This window comes from Triturus cristatus, chromosome 5_2 (assembly GCF_964204655.1).
Source record: "Triturus cristatus chromosome 5_2, aTriCri1.1, whole genome shotgun sequence".
Taxonomy (NCBI): domain Eukaryota; kingdom Metazoa; phylum Chordata; class Amphibia; order Caudata; family Salamandridae; genus Triturus; species Triturus cristatus.
This window is the reverse complement of record NC_140588.1, coordinates 64,184,762-64,204,707: the sequence shown is the minus strand read 5'-3', so window position 1 is coordinate 64,204,707 and position 19,946 is coordinate 64,184,762. Positions and strand designations below refer to the sequence as shown.

At 47.1% G+C, this 19,946-nt stretch overlaps 1 protein-coding gene across 3 annotated transcripts in view; it reads right to left on the bottom strand.

The window, feature by feature from the left end:
• The window catches only part of LOC146822665 (uncharacterized), a 550,662-nt gene that overhangs the window by 255,580 nt on the left and 275,136 nt on the right, over window positions 1–19,946 (bottom strand). For all 3 annotated transcript variants that reach the window (XM_085606858.1, XM_085606859.1, XM_085606857.1), the window contains one exon: window positions 6,457–6,478. In XM_085606858.1, the coding sequence (XP_085462984.1) occupies window positions 6,457–6,478 (22 nt within the window). The remainder of the gene's footprint in view (window positions 1–6,456; window positions 6,479–19,946) is intronic.

Sequence of the window (19,946 nt, the reverse complement as noted above, 5' to 3'; positions counted from 1 at the left end):
GGGCATCTTGGAGATGCCCCCTTACAGCTAACCTACAATCCCAGTCTGCTCTGAGGCTGCCCAGGCTGCCACACAGCAGACACGTTGCTGGACCCCTGGGTGGGAGAGCCCCTGCTCTCCCAGGCCTGCAACAATGCACATCCTGGGTGAGGTGAGAAATCTCCTCCCCCAGGATGAGCAAAGGGAAGCTTCAAAGGCATACCGCCATTTGGAGTTTCCCCAGGCCACTGCAACCCCCCACTCTGGCGGGAAGCTTGGCCGGAAACCCCATACAAGGGACAGGGGATGTGCCAGCCTGCCCACCCCACCCCTCAGGTGGGGGAGGCGAGGTGAAACATCTCCGGGCTCTCACCATCTTGAAGATGGGAGGCCCTACCCTATCAGGATTAGGCTACTGCTCCCCTCCCACAGGAGAGAGGCAGGATAGGGGGTGTACCCACCCCAGGACAGGGACCCATTGGTCCCTGGCCTTCACCTACCTGTAACGCCCCTAAATTTAGTATTTAGGGGCACCCTGAACCTTCCTCCCTTAGATTCCAGACAGAAAACTACAAGAAGAGCAAGAAGAACAAGGACCTGCCCTGCAGCTGCTAAAAAGAGAAGACACCAACTGCTTTGGCCCCAGCCCTACCGGCCTGTCGACTCTCGAACCTGCACCAGCGCGGCATCTCTCGTGGCCAGCAACCTCACCAACCCCGGAGGACCTGGCTACCTTTTGGCTCTAAGCCCCTGGGACTCCCATGAGTAGAGGCTCTACTCAGAAACCTATCTCTAACCCCTGGCAGCAGCCCGGAACCGCGAACCCAGCACACTCTGCACCAGCCAAGCCTGGCCAGTGCCGGAGTGAACAAAGACCCTGAGGACGACCTCACGGCGACTGTGACCCCGAGTCCGGCACCCAAGGACCCCCCTCGACATTCCGGAAGAAGCCTGCAGCCTCAGAACAGAGTGCCACCCCAACCGCGATCAACAAGAGGGTAAGATTCCAGACATCAAAAGTCACCCCTGCACCCGGCGCCCTGCGGCCCCCTGTGCCCAATCCCGGGGTACCCACCTAACCTACAACTACCCAACTTACCTCTCGAAGTGGTGGTGGCATCTGAAGCATCCTCGTCCCCGAGCTTGCAGCCTTTTTCCAAACCGGAACATTCCCATTGACTTCCATTGAGCGCCCGAAGGCTCAAAAGCACCCTGCACCCAGCCGCCCGAGTGGCCCTGGCAGTGCACTTTCTACACTAACCTACGTCCCCACTTGCCCTGAGTAAGTGACCAGGAGCCCAGCTCCCACAGCCGCGTGGCTTGCCAGACAGCAGCCACCAACCAAGGCCCCCCTATCCCTCATAGGATAACATTGGGCCTAACTCTCTCTGCACCCGGCCGTCCTGAAACCGCTGAGGGTGAACCAACTGTACCTACCTGACACTGGGGGACCCCTGAGTCTATGCCCGGAATCTCAACTCTGCCAGTCGAGTACTTACCCTTAAACCGCTAACTTCATTTTCCTCATAGGGTAACATTGACTGGCTTTTTCTTGAAAAATCTTCTAAGTGTGAACTTTTCAAAACTGCAAATATTCACTAAAAATCGGCATAGTGACAAAAACGAATTTACTCACCTGCTCCTAGGTGAGCTCCCAGTGCTGGATCTTGGTGCCCAGCCCTGACTCTGAAAAGTGTCCACAACTATACTTACCTCTAACCCATTTTTTTCCCATAGGAAACCATTGTCTGCTTTTCTGTGAAATTTCTTCGAAGTGTCTACTTTTGCAAATTTGAAATATTCTTCTAAAATCGTACCATTCCTGCAAACGAAATTACTTACCTGTTTTTGATAAGGACCACAGTCCTGGGTCTAGGTACCCAGTCCTGGATTACTAAAGTAACGATAAAGTACTCTACCTGCAATTTGAATTTCTTGCCATAGAGATCCATTGAATGTTTTCCTTGAAATATTTTCTAAGTGCTAACTTTTGAAATAGCTAAATATTATTTAAAAATCATTACAGTTATTAAGTCTACTTTCATCACTTGATTCTGAATACTAACCCAGGGCTGGATCTAGGAGCCAGACCTGGAATTCCAAAAGTAATCTGAAAAGTAATTTATTACAAATAACCTGAATTTACCATTGAGCTCAATGCATTGTTATGTTTAGGAAATAGGATTGTTTATTGCAACCAACTGTGACTGTTTACAAAAATGTATTGCTTAAGGCAAAAGTATTTATATTCAACCTCTCATTCTGATAAAGTATATTTTTATCCCCTTTGTGGTTCTAAAAATAAAACAAGCATATATTTTATATATATATATATATAAACCATTGGCCTAGAGTTCAGTTATTGAGTGTGTGAAACCATTTGCTGACTGAGTGTGTACAATAAATGCTTTACACTGTCCTCTGGTACTGCCTTACTGCTCGACCAAGCTACCACTTTTGAGAGTAAGGTCATACCTAACTTTGACCTCTATCAGCCTCTGGGGGACTGTGGACTCTGTACACCCTGTACCTATTAGGGAACAGTATATACAGAACCACTTTCTCACAGGGAGAAACTGTAGAAGTCTTCCACTGACAGGTGTTAAGTGATTACGGGGAAGTTTGGGCAAGTCACTGTTTGTTAGGGGAAGGGGTGTTACACGGTGTGGAGACTTTACCTCTACCCTTGGAATTGTTTCCTCTATACCGTCCTCTATAAAAACCTCTATAGCGAGAGTACTGGGTATTTTTTTTTTTTTTTTTAAGAGGAAAGCATTTGGGTCGGAGGATGTTTTAGACTCTGCTCTGTAAAAGGAGCAACAAAAGGAGCCTCTATTAGATGGGGACTGCAGCGATCCCATGGACTTTGCCACTTTGGTATCTTTTTTCATGGGATTGGTCGACTTCAGGACCAACCAGGTGTTCTTTATCAAAGGGGCTGTTTAAAATGGACTGTTGGACTTCAGGCTTAAACCCCGCAATCCTAAGCCATGCATGCCTTCTAAGGAGAATGCTGGTATTGATCTCCCCATCTGTAGTGTCAGCTGCATCTAAAGTACATCTGATTGATGAGTTAGTGATTAGTTTCCCTCTTCAACCAACTGTCTTGCCTTAGCTTTGTGTTCTTCTGGAAGGTATTGGAGCAGCTGCTCCATTTCATCCCAGTGTGCACTGTCATACCTGGCTACTAGACCCTGCGTGTTCATGATGCGCCAGTGGTCAGCAACTTGAACAGCTACTCGTTTTCCTGATGCATCAATGAGCTTAGATTCTTTGACTGGGGATCTGGGGGAGGTGGATCACCAGAGGTTTGTTAATTAGCTCTTTTGCGAGCATTGGACACTATTAGGGAGTCGAGAGGTAATTGTCCCTTGATAAATACAAGTCCTCACCATCAGATCCTGTGTTTGTTTTTATCTACTCTGAGTTGAAATACATGCCTGTACGGGGTCTATAAAGATATCCTCTGCATGCCTCATCATGCCTTTAAGCATAGGGAGTGATTAACTGGACCTGTGTGTGGACTCAAGTGTTTCAAATAAAAAGCCTTCTTCTCTTTATGTAAGGCCACCCCTTGATACTCTGCTGCCCTAGCAATGAGTTGCTGATAAGCCCTATTATAGTCTGGAGGTGATGGCTTTGCAGGATAAACGTCTGGGTCATTATCTACTGGAGGGTCAATGGTGTAGTCATTCCTTGGGTCTACACGCAAATGAGTGTCCTCATCAATATGATCCCCATCTGGATCTGTATGTGGAGATCCCGGAGGTGTTATATGTAAGGGATCCTCAATTATTAAGTGTGGAGAAGATGGTGGAGAGGGTTGTGGGGCAGGATAAGTTGGGCTACCAGCCATGTCGTCGTCCTTTTTCAGGCAGGGTCCTCTGAAGGAAGTTTGCATTTTGATGACGTTATAGCAGAAATGTCCTGTATCAGGATAATTATAAATCTGTTTCTGCTTTGGATCAAATTTGGCCTTAAGAATGTCTAAAATTGGTTCTGGAGGCTCAGGGAGCCTGTCCTTGGATTTCGGCGTCATAATTGACTTGTCCTTGGGAGTGGAAGGTTTTGGCTCCGAATCGTGTTTGTTTCGAATCGGAGGTGTTCGGTTCCGAAGCATGTTTTTGTTTCAAGCGGAGGGTTTTGGCTCCGAACTATATTTGGCCTTCGATCTTGATGGTTTCGGATCAGAAGATGATTGTTCGACTCTGTGCCGAACCGGAAGACTTGACAGTCTGTTTCGGTGCCAGGCCAGTAGGCAGTGCATCAGAAACAATGTCTCGGTGCCGACCTTGGCCAGAAGGCACAGGTGGTGCAGAAGCCTTAAGCGTTTTGGAAGAGATTTTAGGGGGCAAGGGGCCTTCGGAGCTCACGGAATCTTGTCCCTGAGGCACATCTTCAGATTCCATATCGATCTCCAGCTCAGGAACGGACTCTGAAATGGAGAAGGCCTCTTCTTCAGCAACTGACGCTTCGATCCCCTCTTGCTCGGATTCTTCCTCGAAGATATCCGGAGTGTCTTGAATGCTTTGAAGTTGCATTTCTCGTCGTCAAGCCAGATGATGACAGGATTATGCAAAACGTGTGTATCTAGATAACACAGGCCTCGAACATTAATCTTCTAGCAGAATACCTTACAGGCTTGCCACAACTAATTTGCCAACCTCCTCAGCAGGAAGCGGCAACAAGTACACAATTGGGAACTTCATCCCCAGGTTCTCCTTCCATATTTCCAGAAATGGGGATTCCCACAAATAGACCTCTTTGCCACAGGAGAGAACTCAAAATGCCCAAACTTCGCCTCCAGATTCCCACACCACCTATCCAGAGGCAATGCCCCAAAAATAAACTGGTCAGGGATATTTGCTTATGCTTTTCTGCCGGTCCCTTAATTTCTAGTTCGGAAACTCCGACATCACTCCTGGATTCGTAGGAACAATCAGGTATTTTTTCAATGGAGAAAACTATTTGCAAACTGCTCAAAACTGCTTGTAATTACTTTTAGATTACTGGTCTAGTTTGACATAAAACACTCCTAACACAGTTTACACAACACAGGACATTTGTAAGCAGGTTAACCCTTGTGCAAGCAAAAGGTTACTTTTTGTGCAGTACAAGACAGTTGAACACTTAGAAGAATTTTCTGAGAAAACCCACCATTCAGTCCTATGTAAACAAGCATTGGCATAGCCAATAGGTCTCGCCTTTGGGACCTTATAAGTGTTTAGCCATGCAACAGTTGCATAACTAAATACTTATGTCCCAAAAGCGAGACCTATTGGCTATGCAAAGCGGCTGTGCGGCCGCGAAAGTGATCGCGATCAAACATCGAAAGCGAAAGTAATCGCGGTAAAGCACGGCACGCGCGCACGCGCACTGTAGCTCTAGGCTGGCCTGGTAGCACTTTTTGGAGCCCTCTCAATAAGTCTCGCCAGACCAGCGCATGCGCTGGGTCAGGCGAGACCTAAAAACAAATTGTTAAGGTACAGGGGAGTAAAACTGTTTTGGAATTGGAGTTTTGGGGGTTAGAACCAAGGTTCAGGTTAATACTCAAAGGTCACCACCTGCAGCACTACGGTGGCTGGGTGCAGGGTGCCAATGGGGCACCTTGGTTAGGGACTGCTCATGGGCAGGCCACTGTCTCAGGAGCCAAGCTCCTAGGGTTAAGTTCAGGGCAAAGGGGGTCCCAGGTTAGCACCAAGTACACACCATCAGCAGCGCAGGGGCAGCCGGGTGCAGGGTGCCTAGTCGCTGTCAGGAGCCCAATAAAGTTTCAATGGAGGATGTTGGTCATGAAGGATTGCAAACTGGAGCCAGAAGGATGCAGGGGTGTCCTTTCGTGTAGGTTCTTCTTGTCGGTTCTGCTTGAGGGGAATCCTTCGGAGTGAGCTGCAGGTGTCGAGGTGAAGGTCGAATCACAGGTCAGGATCGCTGGGGGGGACCACGCTGGGGTGTTGGGCCACTAACTTGGGCATTTGGTGCAATGGCGAGGACTCGCTGATCCAGCTGGATCTGGAGTCCAGACTTGGGTTGGTGATGGACAAATCCGGTGTCCATGGAAGATATTAGTTCTTTGGGAAGTCAGGGCAGGTCTCCGGGGATATCTCTAGACATACGTTTTTCATGAAATCCAACACTGGCATCAGTGTGGGTTTAATGTGCTGGGTAGTTTGATACAAAACCTTCAAGACTTCGGGCTGCAGTCAAAAGGATGCCTGGTGAGAGGTTTTGTTTACGATGGGGTCCCTTTCAGTCAAAGAAATAAAATCCAATATCTTTTTGAGATGTTCATTTCCTGTCTACCACGTAGATATTGCAAAGCAGCTGGAAAGGAAAGATCAGTAGGCAAGAGTAAAGTAAAAGTACGGGCCAAAATTAAACCGCTCATTGTGCATCCTGTCACAAATACATACTTTAGGCAGAATCAATTTATGTGAGAACCGTTCTGAAGAGAAATCTGCAATAGGAATCACTTACATCTGAAACTGGATTGTCCGACCTGCAACAGAAAATTCATGTATTACATAAGGCAAAAAGAAAACATATGCACATTAGACACATTAGGCCAAGTAGACAAAGGCAAATCTGGAGAAATTGATTCAGGGGACAATATAAGCGGGACCTAGGGGTCAAAGGTTCAATTAGCCACATTTTCAACTCTGGTAAAAAAATGCAGACGAAGTAGTATAATAGACTATTTATAGAATTCCAGAATATATTCAGTGCTCTGCCCCCATCTGCATCAGCTTCTAGCAACAATTGCAGACAAAATTAAAAACCCATGAGTTTAGTTTGTTACAGTTTGCAGGAAAGTGTCCCTTTTTGACATGGTCACTCCCACTTTTTGCCTGGCATTTGATGCGATTTCGACTAGAAGTGCACTGGGTCCCTGCTAATCAGGTCCCCCAGTCCAGATCTTTCCCAAAACTGTACAATTATTTCCTCAAATTGAGAATACCTTTAGCACTCTAAGTCACTAATACATGGTATCCTTGGTACCTAGTGCATGGGGTACTAAAGAAGAGTTTCTCAGGGCACAGCACAAATTGTGTCACCCTAAGGGACCCTCACCAAACACATGCAAGACTGCCACTGCAGGCTTCGAGTTTTGGTGCAGAAAAAGGTGAAACCACACATCCCTGTGTGCCATGCTCCCTAAAACTGCATGTAGTACTTGTAAGTCAACCCAACAGTAGGACTTACAGCCCTAAGGCAAGGCGCTTATTATATGTGAGATAATACCTGCTTGAGCAGATATTCCCCAGTGCTGGTCAGTTCCACTATTGCCAGTGAGCCATTTTAAAACGTGCCCGACACTGGCGAAAACAAGGTTATCAGCTACAGGATGACTTCACTGAAGGTAGGGATGATTGGTATAAAACATCTTGTATTAATAAACCCACACTAATTCCAGTGTTACTACCAGAGACGTGTCTGAGACCCCCCCTCCCCAAGGGTGAGAGCCTTTGCTCTCAGGAACTCAAGCAAGCTTCGGAATTCTGAGACCGGGTTATGCCCACTTCCCACATGAAGTGGTCATATAGGGGGCATAGTGACCCCTAGGGTCAGTAGCCTATGGCTACTAACCTACACTCCCCTAACGTTAGTAATTTTAGGGGAGCCCCTGGCACTAGAAAATCAGATCCCGCAGACGAAAGACTATAACGGACGTGAAGAACAGAAGACGCAGCAAGCGACTTGCACTTCACCCAGGAACCAATACCTCCAGTGAGGTAGTGGACCTGCTTCCTGCAGACACCCCTTGACCCCCGAGAAGGCTTTGTGACTGCAAAACCCAAAGCCTAAAGACACCACTGCACATGCTGCTCCAGGCTAGAGTTGAAGTGGGCCAATGGTGCCATTGTTGTCCGCCAGCTCTCCAGAGACAAAGTCCACCGTGGTTTCAACCCTAGTGAACTCTCCAATGTCGCCTGTAGCCTCTGCACACAGGCCCCCGCCACAGTGACTGCTCCCAGTAAGGAAAACATGAAACCTAAGGGCACCTCTGCACCGGATGCCCCTGGGCAATGGAGAAGAGGACCAAAGGTGTCCCTACGTTCGAGTATCGTGAGACCAGAGCCCCCGTGTTGGTTCAGCCTGATGCCTCCTTCCCCCCCCCGTCAAAGCCTGCAGCCTCTTTAAGACGCGACCAAGCCCAACAGAGTAACATTGGTCACACGACACTGTTTAACACCTATTGAAGTGAAGGGGTGCAATTTTTATAAATTGCTGCGGATCGCCTTATTGAGTCGTGTGCATCATTTATTGACAGATGTCTTGAACTCCTCTCTGATGAGCCCAAAGCTCCTTGACCACACTACCCTCTAGAAAAGCACCTTGGGATTACAAGAGCAAGGCCCCGTCGACTCTTAGGGGAACGCCACTGGACTTTTTGCACGATATCTCATTTTGACGCATCATTGTAGGAAGCTGGCTCTGTATATGGTATACTACTAGGTGGTTATACCGTGCACAGAGTCCAGAGATTCACCCAGAAATGCACAGGGCTCAATGCAAACCCAAGATCTATTAGTGTAGTGTGGGCAAGCAGCTTTACTGCTAACACACAGGAATGCACAACATTTATTGCACACACATGACCAATAAGGATAAGTTACTTACCTGTAATCCTAGTTCTCTTCCAGGGGTATCCTCATCAAAGTCATAAGCACTGAATATTCCCACCCATGTGCGGGGACCCCGGAAATAATAAAATTATATATGAAAAACACATATATATACAGCTCTGTATATGTATAAACATATATTATTTTTTCCAAGCCAATGCAGCCCCCATAGTAGGCTAGACAATGTAGATCTAAATATCCAATAACACACCATAGGTATAATACACAATTTTTTTTTATTTTTTTAAATGAGGTAAAAACTCATAAGAAAGAAAAGAAAACACTGTGCCAAACACAGATCCACAAAACATTGTTAGCCTTCATGCTGCATTTCAATACAATACCATAGAGACTGAAAAGCCTTTAAGGCAGCCCTGATTCCAATATCCCATCATGCCTCAGGGGTGACAGTTAGGTCAGTTGTTCTTTGCGGGACCCGTAGTCCTAAACACAAAGATATACTTCTTCCATATTTAATAATACAGTCCTCTCATTTGCCTGGGGAGGCGGGTGGGTTGCTTATGACTTTGATGAGGATACACCTGGAAGAGAACTAGGATTACAGGTAAGTAACTTATCCTTCTCTTCCAGGGCATCCTCATCAATAGTCATAAGAACTGAATAGAATAGCAAGCCCACCTTCCACCGCAGGCAAATGAGAACTGCACTATACATTGAAGATAACAACCAAAATAATCAGTTGTTGAACAGATTCCTCAAGGAGGCTTGCCCTACTTGAGTGTCTCCTCTGGTGTCCGAGTCCAGACAATAATGTCTCGTGAAAGTATGGACAGATCTCCAAGTAGCTGCTTTACAGATCTCGGAGAGTGGGACATTATTGAGAAACGCAGCAGTAGCCGCTTTCCCTCGTGTGGAATGTGCCTTAGGTAGAGGCCATAACGGTTTCTGAGCTAGTTGGTAAGCTAATTTAATGCTTGACACAATCCATCTGGCAATAGGACGTTTAGATGTTGCAAAACCTGTACGGACAGCACCATAGTTTACAAACAATTGGTCAGACTGACAGCCTTAGTTCTATCTAGGTAAAATTTGAGAACTCGTTTAATATCCAAAGAGTGCAACGCCCTCTCAGCTGGCGAGGAAGGGTTGGGAAAGAAAGTTGGTAGTGAGAGACTGATTCACATGAAAGTCGGACACCACCTTAGGTAAAAAGAAGGATGAGTCCTCATCACCACCCTATTAAGGTGAAAAAACGTGTAGGGTTCTTTTGAGCAGAGGGCCTATATTTCACTCACCCTACGTGCTGAGGTGATAGCTACCAAGAAGGCTGCTTTCCACGTAAGGTGCTGTAATGTAGCCTTATGTATGGGTTCGAAAGGTGGGATCATAAGCTTCGAAAGCTCCCAAGGAGGCGAGGGAGGCCTCACTGGGGGGTAAACCTTTGAGTCCCTGCAAAAAATCTTTTACCACTTGAGTCTTGAAGAACTAATGCGGAGATGGAGAGCGCCTATAGGCCGTAATGGCCGCCAGGTGCACTTTGATGAAGGAGAATTTCAACCCCACCCTGGCTAAGTGAAGCAGATAAGGTAATATCACTTCCTCTTGACATTTCGTAGTGTTATATTGATTTTGAATACACCATAAATAAAATCTCTTCCACTTACAGAAATATGAGTGTCTTGTAGAAGGCCTCCTAGCTTCCTTCAATATGGTCATACATTCCTGGGGAAGGTTTAAATGGCCATACTGGTGGACTTCAGGAGCCATGCTGTTAAGCTGAGCGAGGGAAGGTTGGGATGGTAAATCCTCCCCTGCATCTTGGTTAGCAAGTCCGGCCTGCACGGCAGAAGCCTGTGCGGGCGGATCGATAGGTGAAGGAGATCTGGGTACCACCACTGCCTCGGCCAGTCCGGTGCTATTAGGATCATCTTGGTGGTCGAGTGTTGCAGCTTGGTCACCACTTTCGGGATTAGCAGAAGAGGAGGAAAGGCGTACACAAATGTCATTGACCAGTCGATCAAAAGGGCATTCCCGAGAGACCCTGGTCGATAGTACCTTGAGGCGAAGCCTCGGCATTTTGTGTTTTCATCCGCGAAGAGATCTACTTGCGGACGGCCCCATTCCTCGAAAATGTTCTCTAGCACCTCGTCGTTAAGGACCTAGTCCTCTGGGTCTTGAACGTGCCGACTGAGTGAGTCCGCTTGAACGTTGAGCTCGCCTGGCAGGTGCACCGTTGTTATGGAAATGTTCCTTGCCAGGATCCAGTGCCACAGGGATTGAGCCTCCAACGAGTACCCCCCCCCCTGCTTGTTCAGGTAGTACATCGTGGTGGTGTTGTCCGTTTGTACTAAAATGGAACTCGTGCTGATTGATGGCAGGAACGTCTTGAGGGCGAGATGTACGGCCCTGAGCTCTAGCATGTTGATGTGATATAGCTGCTCGCTGCTGGACCAAAGCCCCTGAGTCTGTAGAGACCCCAGATGCGCGCCCCAACCTTGTAGCGATGCGTCGGTGATCAGTGTTTGCGATGTAGGTTCCTGATGGAAAGGAATCCCCACCTGTAGATTGCTCGGCTTCAACCACCACTTGATCGACTGCCTGGCAGTTGTCGAAAGACACACACTGTCCTCCCACAGAGAAGACTTTTGGTCCCATTTGTCCTCTAGATCCTGTTGGAGGACGCATCCGCAACCTGGCGTTGGGCACTAGGAATATGCAAGATGCCATGACCCCTAGCAGGGATGATATCTGTCGTGCTGTAGACAGCCTGTTGGTTATCACATGCCTGCCTTTTTGAGCGAGGGATAACTGTGTCTCCTCCGAAGGAAACACTTTTCCTAGTTCGGAATCTATAATCGCTCCCAGGTAGTGTATCCTTTGCGTTGGTGTGAAGGTGGATTTCTTGTGATTCACCTGGAGCCCCAATCGGTGACACAGATCCAGGCAGCGTGTCAGCTGTGAACTTACAGTGTGAGGCGATGGACCTTTTAGTAACCAGTCGTCTAGATGGGGATAGACGAAGACTCCAGTGCGCCTCAGGGCAGCAGCTACCATTGCCATGCACTTTGCGAACACTCGAGGTGCTGATTTCAGGCCAAATGGTAGAACCTTGAACTGGTAGTGGGAGGTTCCTACCACGAATCTTAGGAATTTCCGATGACGCTGGCAGATGGGTATATGAAAATATGCGTCTTGCAGGTCCAGCGAGCACATCCAATCGCTTCGGAGATGTGGATATATTTGGTGAAGTGCAAGCATGCGAAACTTCTCCCTCTTGATATTTTTGTTGAGTGTTCGTAAATCCAAGATGGGTCTGAACTCTCTGCGCTCTCGGAACCCTTTCTATGGCCGATTTGAGTAGGAGGGTTGCCACCTCTTCTCTTACCATCTTGAGTTGATGAGACGAATGTAACGGGTGGACAGATGGCGGAGGTCTCCGGAAACGAAGAGAGTATCCATGTGGCAGTATAGTTAGAACCCACTTGTCTCTGGTGATGTTTTGCCACTCTGGAAGATGTCGCGAAATACTTCCTCCCACCAGAGCGGTTAACGGTATTGGAGGAAGAGATTGCTCATTGCTTGTCTTGAGCCTTGTTTCCACTGTTGGACTGGCGGTTGTTTCCTCATCCTCTAGTTGATCTGCGGGACTGGAATTTTTTTTCAGTCCTTGCTGGTCTTGGTTCTTCTGCCAGTGAGGGGATTGAACCCTCTGTTGGAAGGTACGCCTGTCAGTTCCCCTACGACGACGGAACTCTTTCCTGTTCTCTAGCCACACGGCTTTCATGGTCTCGAGTTCTGACTTCATACGAGCCATCTCGTCATCGGTATGTGAACCAAAAAGCGAACTCCCAGAAAAAGACAGATTGACAATTCTGGCTTGTGCCTCAGGTTTAAGAGCCGTTAATCTTAGCCAAGAAGATCTTCTGGCTGAAATACCATGGGCGTAGGAGTGAGCTGCCAGCGTTGCTCCATCTGCTGAGGCACTTATCACTTGACCAGACTGCCCTCCTGCAAGATCTCCTCAAAGTCCTTTCTATCCTCCTGAGGAAGTTTCTCTATGAATCTTTGTAGAGAATCCCAAAGTGATCTGTCGTAGCGCCCCAAGAGCGCTGAGGCACTGGCAACTTTCAAAACTGGAGGCAGCCGATCCGCATACTCTTCTCCCCCAAGAGTCTTGCGTCTTGCTTTCCTTGTCCGGCAGCACTGTGGATAACAAAGCCACTGCGTGGGTTTTTCTGGCTGCCGCAGTGATCACAGAGTCAGGTGGAGGGTCCGCCTTGAGAAACAGAGGATCCTCCGGAGCAGGACGATATTCCTTAAGTATTCGCACCGGAGCTGACTTGATGGTAGCCGGCGTGAGGAAGATGTCCATCAATGGGTTAAGCAACCCAGGGACCAGGGGCAACAGTGGACGAGACGCCGTTCTCTCATGAAGGGTCTCAAAGATGACTGAGGAGGTGGTCTCTTGAACAGGCATTGGAATGTTCAACTTTGCCGCTCCTTTGCACAAAAAAATCTTGAAAAGTGCTGATGTCCTCAACTGGAGAAACTCGGAGGAGTATCTGAAAGTGAGGGTGAGTAATCTCTCTCGGAAGAACGACTTGAAGAAGAGGATGTAGTAGACCTACGCCGTCTTCTCTTAGATCGCACCGACTCTTTTGCGAGAGGTGGACCTCGATCTTCTCCTGGGCGAACATGAGCGCCGATCATACTCTCTTTCGAGAGTGGGAACTTGCTGGTCTCCTAGGCTGGGTAAGATTCCTCAATCTGGTTAAGGAAATGCTTACTGCATGCGCCATGGAAGGCATACGTGGTGGTATGGACTGAGGCAGCACTCTGGTGGGGCTTTGTCCCGGAGGATGATCCTCTTCCTGCCTTAGTGGAGTCGGTGACGCTGTCAATTGTGGACTTGTTGGCCCATGCTCTATTGGTGAAATAGGAGCTGGAGATGGATTTATCACTTCAGGTGATCTAGATCTTGAAGGAGGAGATCCTGATCCGGCTGAAGGTGAAATAGAAATAGGCGGAGAGCCAGAAGCTGAATCATGCTCCGATGCCACATCCGGTGTATACTTCACTCTATGCGGAGACTTGCGTCTCGACGCTGACCTGGACGTCGATAGAAGTTTCGACGTTTCCTGATACCCCACAGCGGAGGACTGTCTCGACGGTGATAGGCCTATTGCCAGAGATCTGGACCTCGACGCAGAGTGGATAACCAGCGGTGAATCATGCATAGACGTCGAGAGCCTTGTCGCCGACTGAGGGCTTCTCCTGGATGGAGGCCTAGATCCCAATGGGGAACTTCGCCTCAACGTCTGTATCTTCGCCGACGTCATGGACATCTTTAACAACTGCCTCGACGTCGATCCAGACGGAGGCGACCGCCTAGACGTCGATTCATGCCCCGATGACGATCTTCGTCTCGACGTCGGCAACGTCTTCGACGACAATCGTTTCTCCCTCGACGGCGAATCAAGTCTCGACGTCGAGGAGCGCCCGTGTTCTTTTGACGACGACCTTCGCCTCCAAGTCGATTTAGACATCGACTTTCTTTCCTTCGACGTCCGTCTAGATGTTGACTTCAACGTCGAACGATGATGTTTCTCCTTCGACGCCGAACGATGTTTCCTCGACAGCGAAGTTTGACGACGAACGAATGCGTTTCACCGCCGGATCTTGCATCGACGTTGATTTTCTCTTGGAAGAATGAGTCTCCCTGGCCTCCTCACCTCTCAACGACGATCCCGCCACTGGAGTCTTCGACGCCGAGCCCGATGGAGAACACACAGGGATCAACTGCTTCGACGTCGACCGCATTTCAGAAAGGCCATAAAGCCTAATCCTCTCCCTTTCTTTCAAAGTCCTCTTAGAAAGGTCCTTACAATGTCGACAGGAAGCAGGAGAATGAGTATCCGGTAGACAGATGATACACACATCGTGAGTATCTGAAGAAGCCTTTTTGCCACAGGATGGACAGGGTATGAACAAGGAAGGCATTTTCTGACAGAAAAAAGTTTTGAAATCTGTCAGCAAAATCAGGAAAAATGCTTCACCAAAAGGATATAATTAAGATGAAGCAAAAAATTCACTAGAAAAACTAACAATTCTTGACTAGAAAGTCAAAACTGAAGAGAGCTGAATTCCAGGGTCCTGACAGAAGGATCCGGAAAGAACTGACCCAACTGTCACCCCTGAGGCATGATGGGATATTGGCATCAGGGCTGCCTTAAAGGCACAGTGCCAGTTTTTACCTGTACCAGGTTTTTCAGTCTCTATGGTATTGTATTGCAATGCAGCCTGCAGGCTAACAATGTTTTGTGGATCTGTGTTTGGCACAGTGTTCTTATGAGTTTTTACCTCAAAATTTTTTTAAAAAACAAAAAGATGATTTAGGTGTATTATTATACGTATGGTGTGTTATTGGATATTTATATCTACATCGTCTAGCCTACTATGGGGGCTGCATTGGCTTGAAAAAATAATATATGTTTATACATATACAGAGCTATACAGATATATATATATACACATATATATATATATATATATATATATATATATATATATATATATATATATATATATACACATATACACATACATACACACATATATGTGTTTTTCATATATAATTTTATTATTTCCGGCGTCCCCGCACATGGGCGGGAATATTCAGTGCTTATGACTTTGATGAGGATCCCCTGGAAGAGAACTGACACTACTCAAAAGGAGATCCACACCAATTTTATAAAAATAAGTATAGTTCAAGTTTCATGCTAAGATCAAGATCTTGCAAAAAGGTAAGTTCGTTTTCCAGGAAAAACACCCAAGCCTTTTAAAAGTCGACAGTGCAATTTTTGAACAGTTCGATGTTATCCTATGGAGGAAAATGTATAGTTTCTTACCTGTCGGTGTAGTTTTGCAGCTTGAAGAATTTTCTGGATTCACTATGCTGTGCATTATTCCGCCATTTAGTGGTTGGGTCAGAAATTTTTATATTTCTTCTCTTTAAAATAAATGTTGTAGTTGGTGGGCGTCGACATACCATCATTTGGTGTCCCTCTGTGACGTTGACGTGCTTCCTTCGGAAGCTCTCACCTTTGGTTGCAATCTTCAGATTCTTTTTATTTTTTCTTGTTATACTTGCTATATCCTCCTTTGCTCCGGTCTCATCTTTCTGGCGGAGGAGGGTGGGTTCGCAAGTGAATCCAGAAAATTATTCAAGCTGCAAAACTACACAGACAGGTAAGAAACTATACGTTTGCAGCGTGAATCTTTTCTGGATTCACTATGCTGTGCATAGACTTTGTAGCTGTTTGCTAGTCTTGTGGTGGTTGGGTGGAAGATGAGCGTTGGTTTGTCAATAAATGTTGTAAAACCTTTTGCCTTTCTTGCGCTTCTTTATTCATTTGAATATCCGCACAGTAGTGCTTCGTGAACATGTGTATTGAAGACCATGTTGCTGCTTGGCAAATGTCCTGAATAGGCGCATTTGCTAGAAAAGCGACTGTTGCTCCCTTCTTTCTTGTTGAGTGAGCATGTGTTGCTCCTTGCAATGTTTGACCTGCCTGTTTGTGACATAACTGTATGGCTTGTGCAATCCATCTTGCAATAGTATTCTTTGTCACTGGTTTTCCGATAAAACTGTTGGCAAATGATACAAAGAATTGTTTTGTCTTTCTGTATTCCTTGGTTCTTTCTATGTAATACATGACTGCTCTTCTTGCGTCCAGGGTGTGTAATGCCCTTTCAGCTTGTGATTTTGGCTTTTGAAAAATCTTGGTATTTGTATCGTTTGGTTTATGTGGAACCTCGATACCACCTTCGGCATAAATTGCGGGTCAGTTCTCATGACTATTCTGTCATTATGTATCTGGAAGTAGGGCTCTTGTAGTGTTAGCTCTTGCAATTCACTTACTCTCTGTAGTAAGGTAATAGCAACTAAAAACGCAATCTTTAGAGTGAGCATATGTAGCGTAGCTTTATGCAGTGGTTCAAATGATGCTGTCACCATTTGTGGGAGTACCACATTGAGGTTCCATGCAGGTGGTGACCTCCTCAGAGGTTCTATTCTTTTTGCTCCTTCTAGAAATCTCTTGACCACATGGGATGTGAAAAAACTTTTTCCTGTTTCGTCTAGTGTGTACGCTACAATAGCCGCTAAGTGTACCTTTATAGATGTGTAGCTTAGTTTACTTTGTAGTAAATATGTTAAGTATTTTAGCACTGTTGATTCTCGTGATATTCCTTGAAAGTTTTTCCTTAAAGCACCATTGAGAAGGAATATGCTACTTACCAGTATGCATCTGTTCTTGGCATGTAGAGCTGCAGAGTTGTACACTTAGCATAGGTCGCCATCTGGTGTTGGGCCCGGATGTTTGCAGTTTGTTTTTCTTCTTGGACCGTCTTTGGAAGTCACGAGTTTGGTGACTCCTCCTTCGGTCCGTACTGCGCATGGGCTTCGGCTCCATCCTCAGATTGTTTTTCGCCAACAGGGAAATGATGGAGCGTAGTAATAACAGTGAGAAACCCATGTGTGTTGTATCTAAATAAGATGGACTGGAACGGATACAGGTAGCCGGGGAGGCGGGTGGGCGTGTACAACTCTGCAGCTCTACATGCCAAGAACAGATGCATACTGGTAAGTAGCATATTCCGTTCGAGGCATATGAGCTGCAGATTGTACACTTAGCATAGATTATATAGCAGTACCCAACCTTAGCGGCGACCACCGGTATCCGTTGCAGCTGTTTGAAAGAGTGTTTTTAGTACAGCCTGGCCCACCCTAGCTTGCTGCTGGGAATGCACATCTACACAGTAGTGTTTTGTGAATGTGTGCGGTGTAGACCATGTGGCTGCCTTGCATATGTCATCTAAGGGTATATTCCCTAGAAAAGCCATAGAAGCCCCTAACTTTCTTGTAGAGTGGGCTTTAGGGGGAACAGATAATGTTCTCTTTGCCTTCTGATAGCAAATTTGTATGCATTTTACAATCCACCTAGCTATCCCTGATTTTGAGATGGGGTTGCCTTTATGTGGTGGAGAAAAGGAAACGAACAACTGTTTGGTCTTCCTGAAGGGTTGCGTTCTTTGTATGTAATATAGCAACGCTCTTTTCACATCTAGTGTGTGTAAGGCCCTTTCCGCAACAGATTGGGGTTGCGAAAAGAAGACAGGTAATTCCACTGATTGATTGAGGTGGAAGGGGGTAATGACTTTGGGCAGGAACTTCGGATTAGTTCGAAGTATGACCTTGCTGTGATGCATTTGTATGTAAGGTTCCTGTATGGTGAACGCTTGTATTTCACCAACCCTTCTAAGGGAAGTGATAGCTACAAGGAAAGCTGTTTTCCAGGTGAGAAATTGTAGCTCACATTTGTGCATTGGTTCGAAGGGCGGACCCATTAGTCGTGTAAGGACCAAATTTAGATTCCATACAGGGGAGGGTGGTGCCCTGGGAGGAATTACTCGTTTGAGGCCTTCCATGAAGGCTTTAATAGCGGGCACTCTGAAGAGTGACAAATGCTGTCTGTTTTGTAGATAGGCAGCGATCGCTGCTAGGTGTAGGCGTATGGATGAATACGCCAGGTTACACCTGTGAAGATGGAGCAGATAGCATATGATGTGTTGTATGGATGCATCTAGAGGGTTGATTGTATTGTTACGGCAGTACATTACAAATCTTTTCCACTTTGCGGCATAGCATGCTCTAGTGGTAGGACGTCTGGCTTCCATGATGATGTTCATGCAATCAGGGGGAAGGTTAAGGTACCCGAATTCTAAGATTTCAGGAGCCAGATCGCCAGGTTGAGCTGAGCTGGGTCCGGGTGCCTGATTTCTCCATGGTTCTGGGTTAGGAGGCATGGGGAAAGGTGCAGTTTTTGATGTGGTACCACTGATAGTTGTAGTAGCGTGGTGTACCACGGCTGTCTGGCCCACGTCGGAGCTACCAGAATGAGTGTGAGGGAGTGCTGTTGTAGTTTCCTGACCACTAATGGAATTAGTGGGAGAGGTGGAAAGGCGTATGCAAATCTGCCTGACCAGTTCATCCATATCGCATTGCCCTTGGACAATGGGTGTGGGTATCTGGCGGCGAAGCTTGGGCATTTTTTGTTTTCGTGGGTGGCGAAGAGGTCTATTTGAGGATGCCCCCACTGTCGGAAGAATGGGTGAAGAACTTGTGGATGCAGTTCCCATTCGTGTAGTTGTTGAGTCTGTCTGCTGAGCAGATCTGCTATGGTGTTTTGTACGCCTGGAACATGTTGTGCCAGGAGAAAAATGTTTTGGGGAATTGCCCATCTCCATATGCTCTGGGCTAAGCGGGAGAGCTGGGGAGAGTGTGTCCCCCCCTGTTTCTGTATATAATACATCGCAGTCATGTTGTCTGTGCGAATGAGGACTGCTTTGCCTGAAATCTGCTTTTGGAAAGATTTTAGGGCTAGAAAGATCGCCAAAAGCTCCAGATGGTTGATGTGGAGCGTTTTTTGCTGTGGCGTCCATAGACCTTGCATTGTGAGGTGTAAGAGGTGCGCTCCCCAGCCGGAGAGCGATGCGTCCGCTGTTAGAGTCACTTGGGGAACCGGGTCCAGGAACGGCCGTCCCTTGGAAAGGTTTGTGGTGTTCCACCACTGCAGAGAGTGATGTGTGCGGCCGTCCACCAACACCAGATCCGTCAGCTGACCCTGGGCCTGGTTCCACTGTTGTGCTAGGCACTCCTGAAGTGGACGCATGTGGAGTCTTGCATGGGGCACTATGAAGATGCAAGACGCCATCATCCCTATGAGCTTCATAAACACTCTTGCTGGTAGAGAGTGTTGAGGAAGGAATATTTTGCGTAAGGCTAGAATGCTTGTGATTCTGGCTGAGTTTGGATAGGCAATACCTTTTGAGGTGTCTATGGTGGCCCCGAGATATTGCTTTGTGTGAGATGGTATGAGGTGGGACTTTTGGTAGTTCACCGTGAAGCCTAGCTGATGAAGCAGTTGGATGGTGCTGTTTGTATGTTGCACGCATTGGTGGTAGGACGCGGCTTTTATGAGCCAGTCGTCTAAGTAAGGGAAGACGTGAACATGTTGACGTCTGAGGTGTGCTGCTACTACTGCTAGGCATTTGGTAAACACCCGTGGTGCAGTGGTGACCCCGAAGGGGAGAACCTTGAATTGGTAATGTTGCCCGTCCACCACGAACCTGAGGTATTTTCTGTGAGAGGGGTGTATTGGAATGTGAAAGTACGCGTCTTTCAGATCCAGTGTTGTGAGAAAGTCTCCCTGGCAGAGGAGTGGGAGGACTTGTTGTAAGGTGACCATGTGAAAGTGGTCTGAATGTATGTAGGCATTTAGAGGCCGGAGATCCAGAATGGGTCTGAGGGTCTCGTCT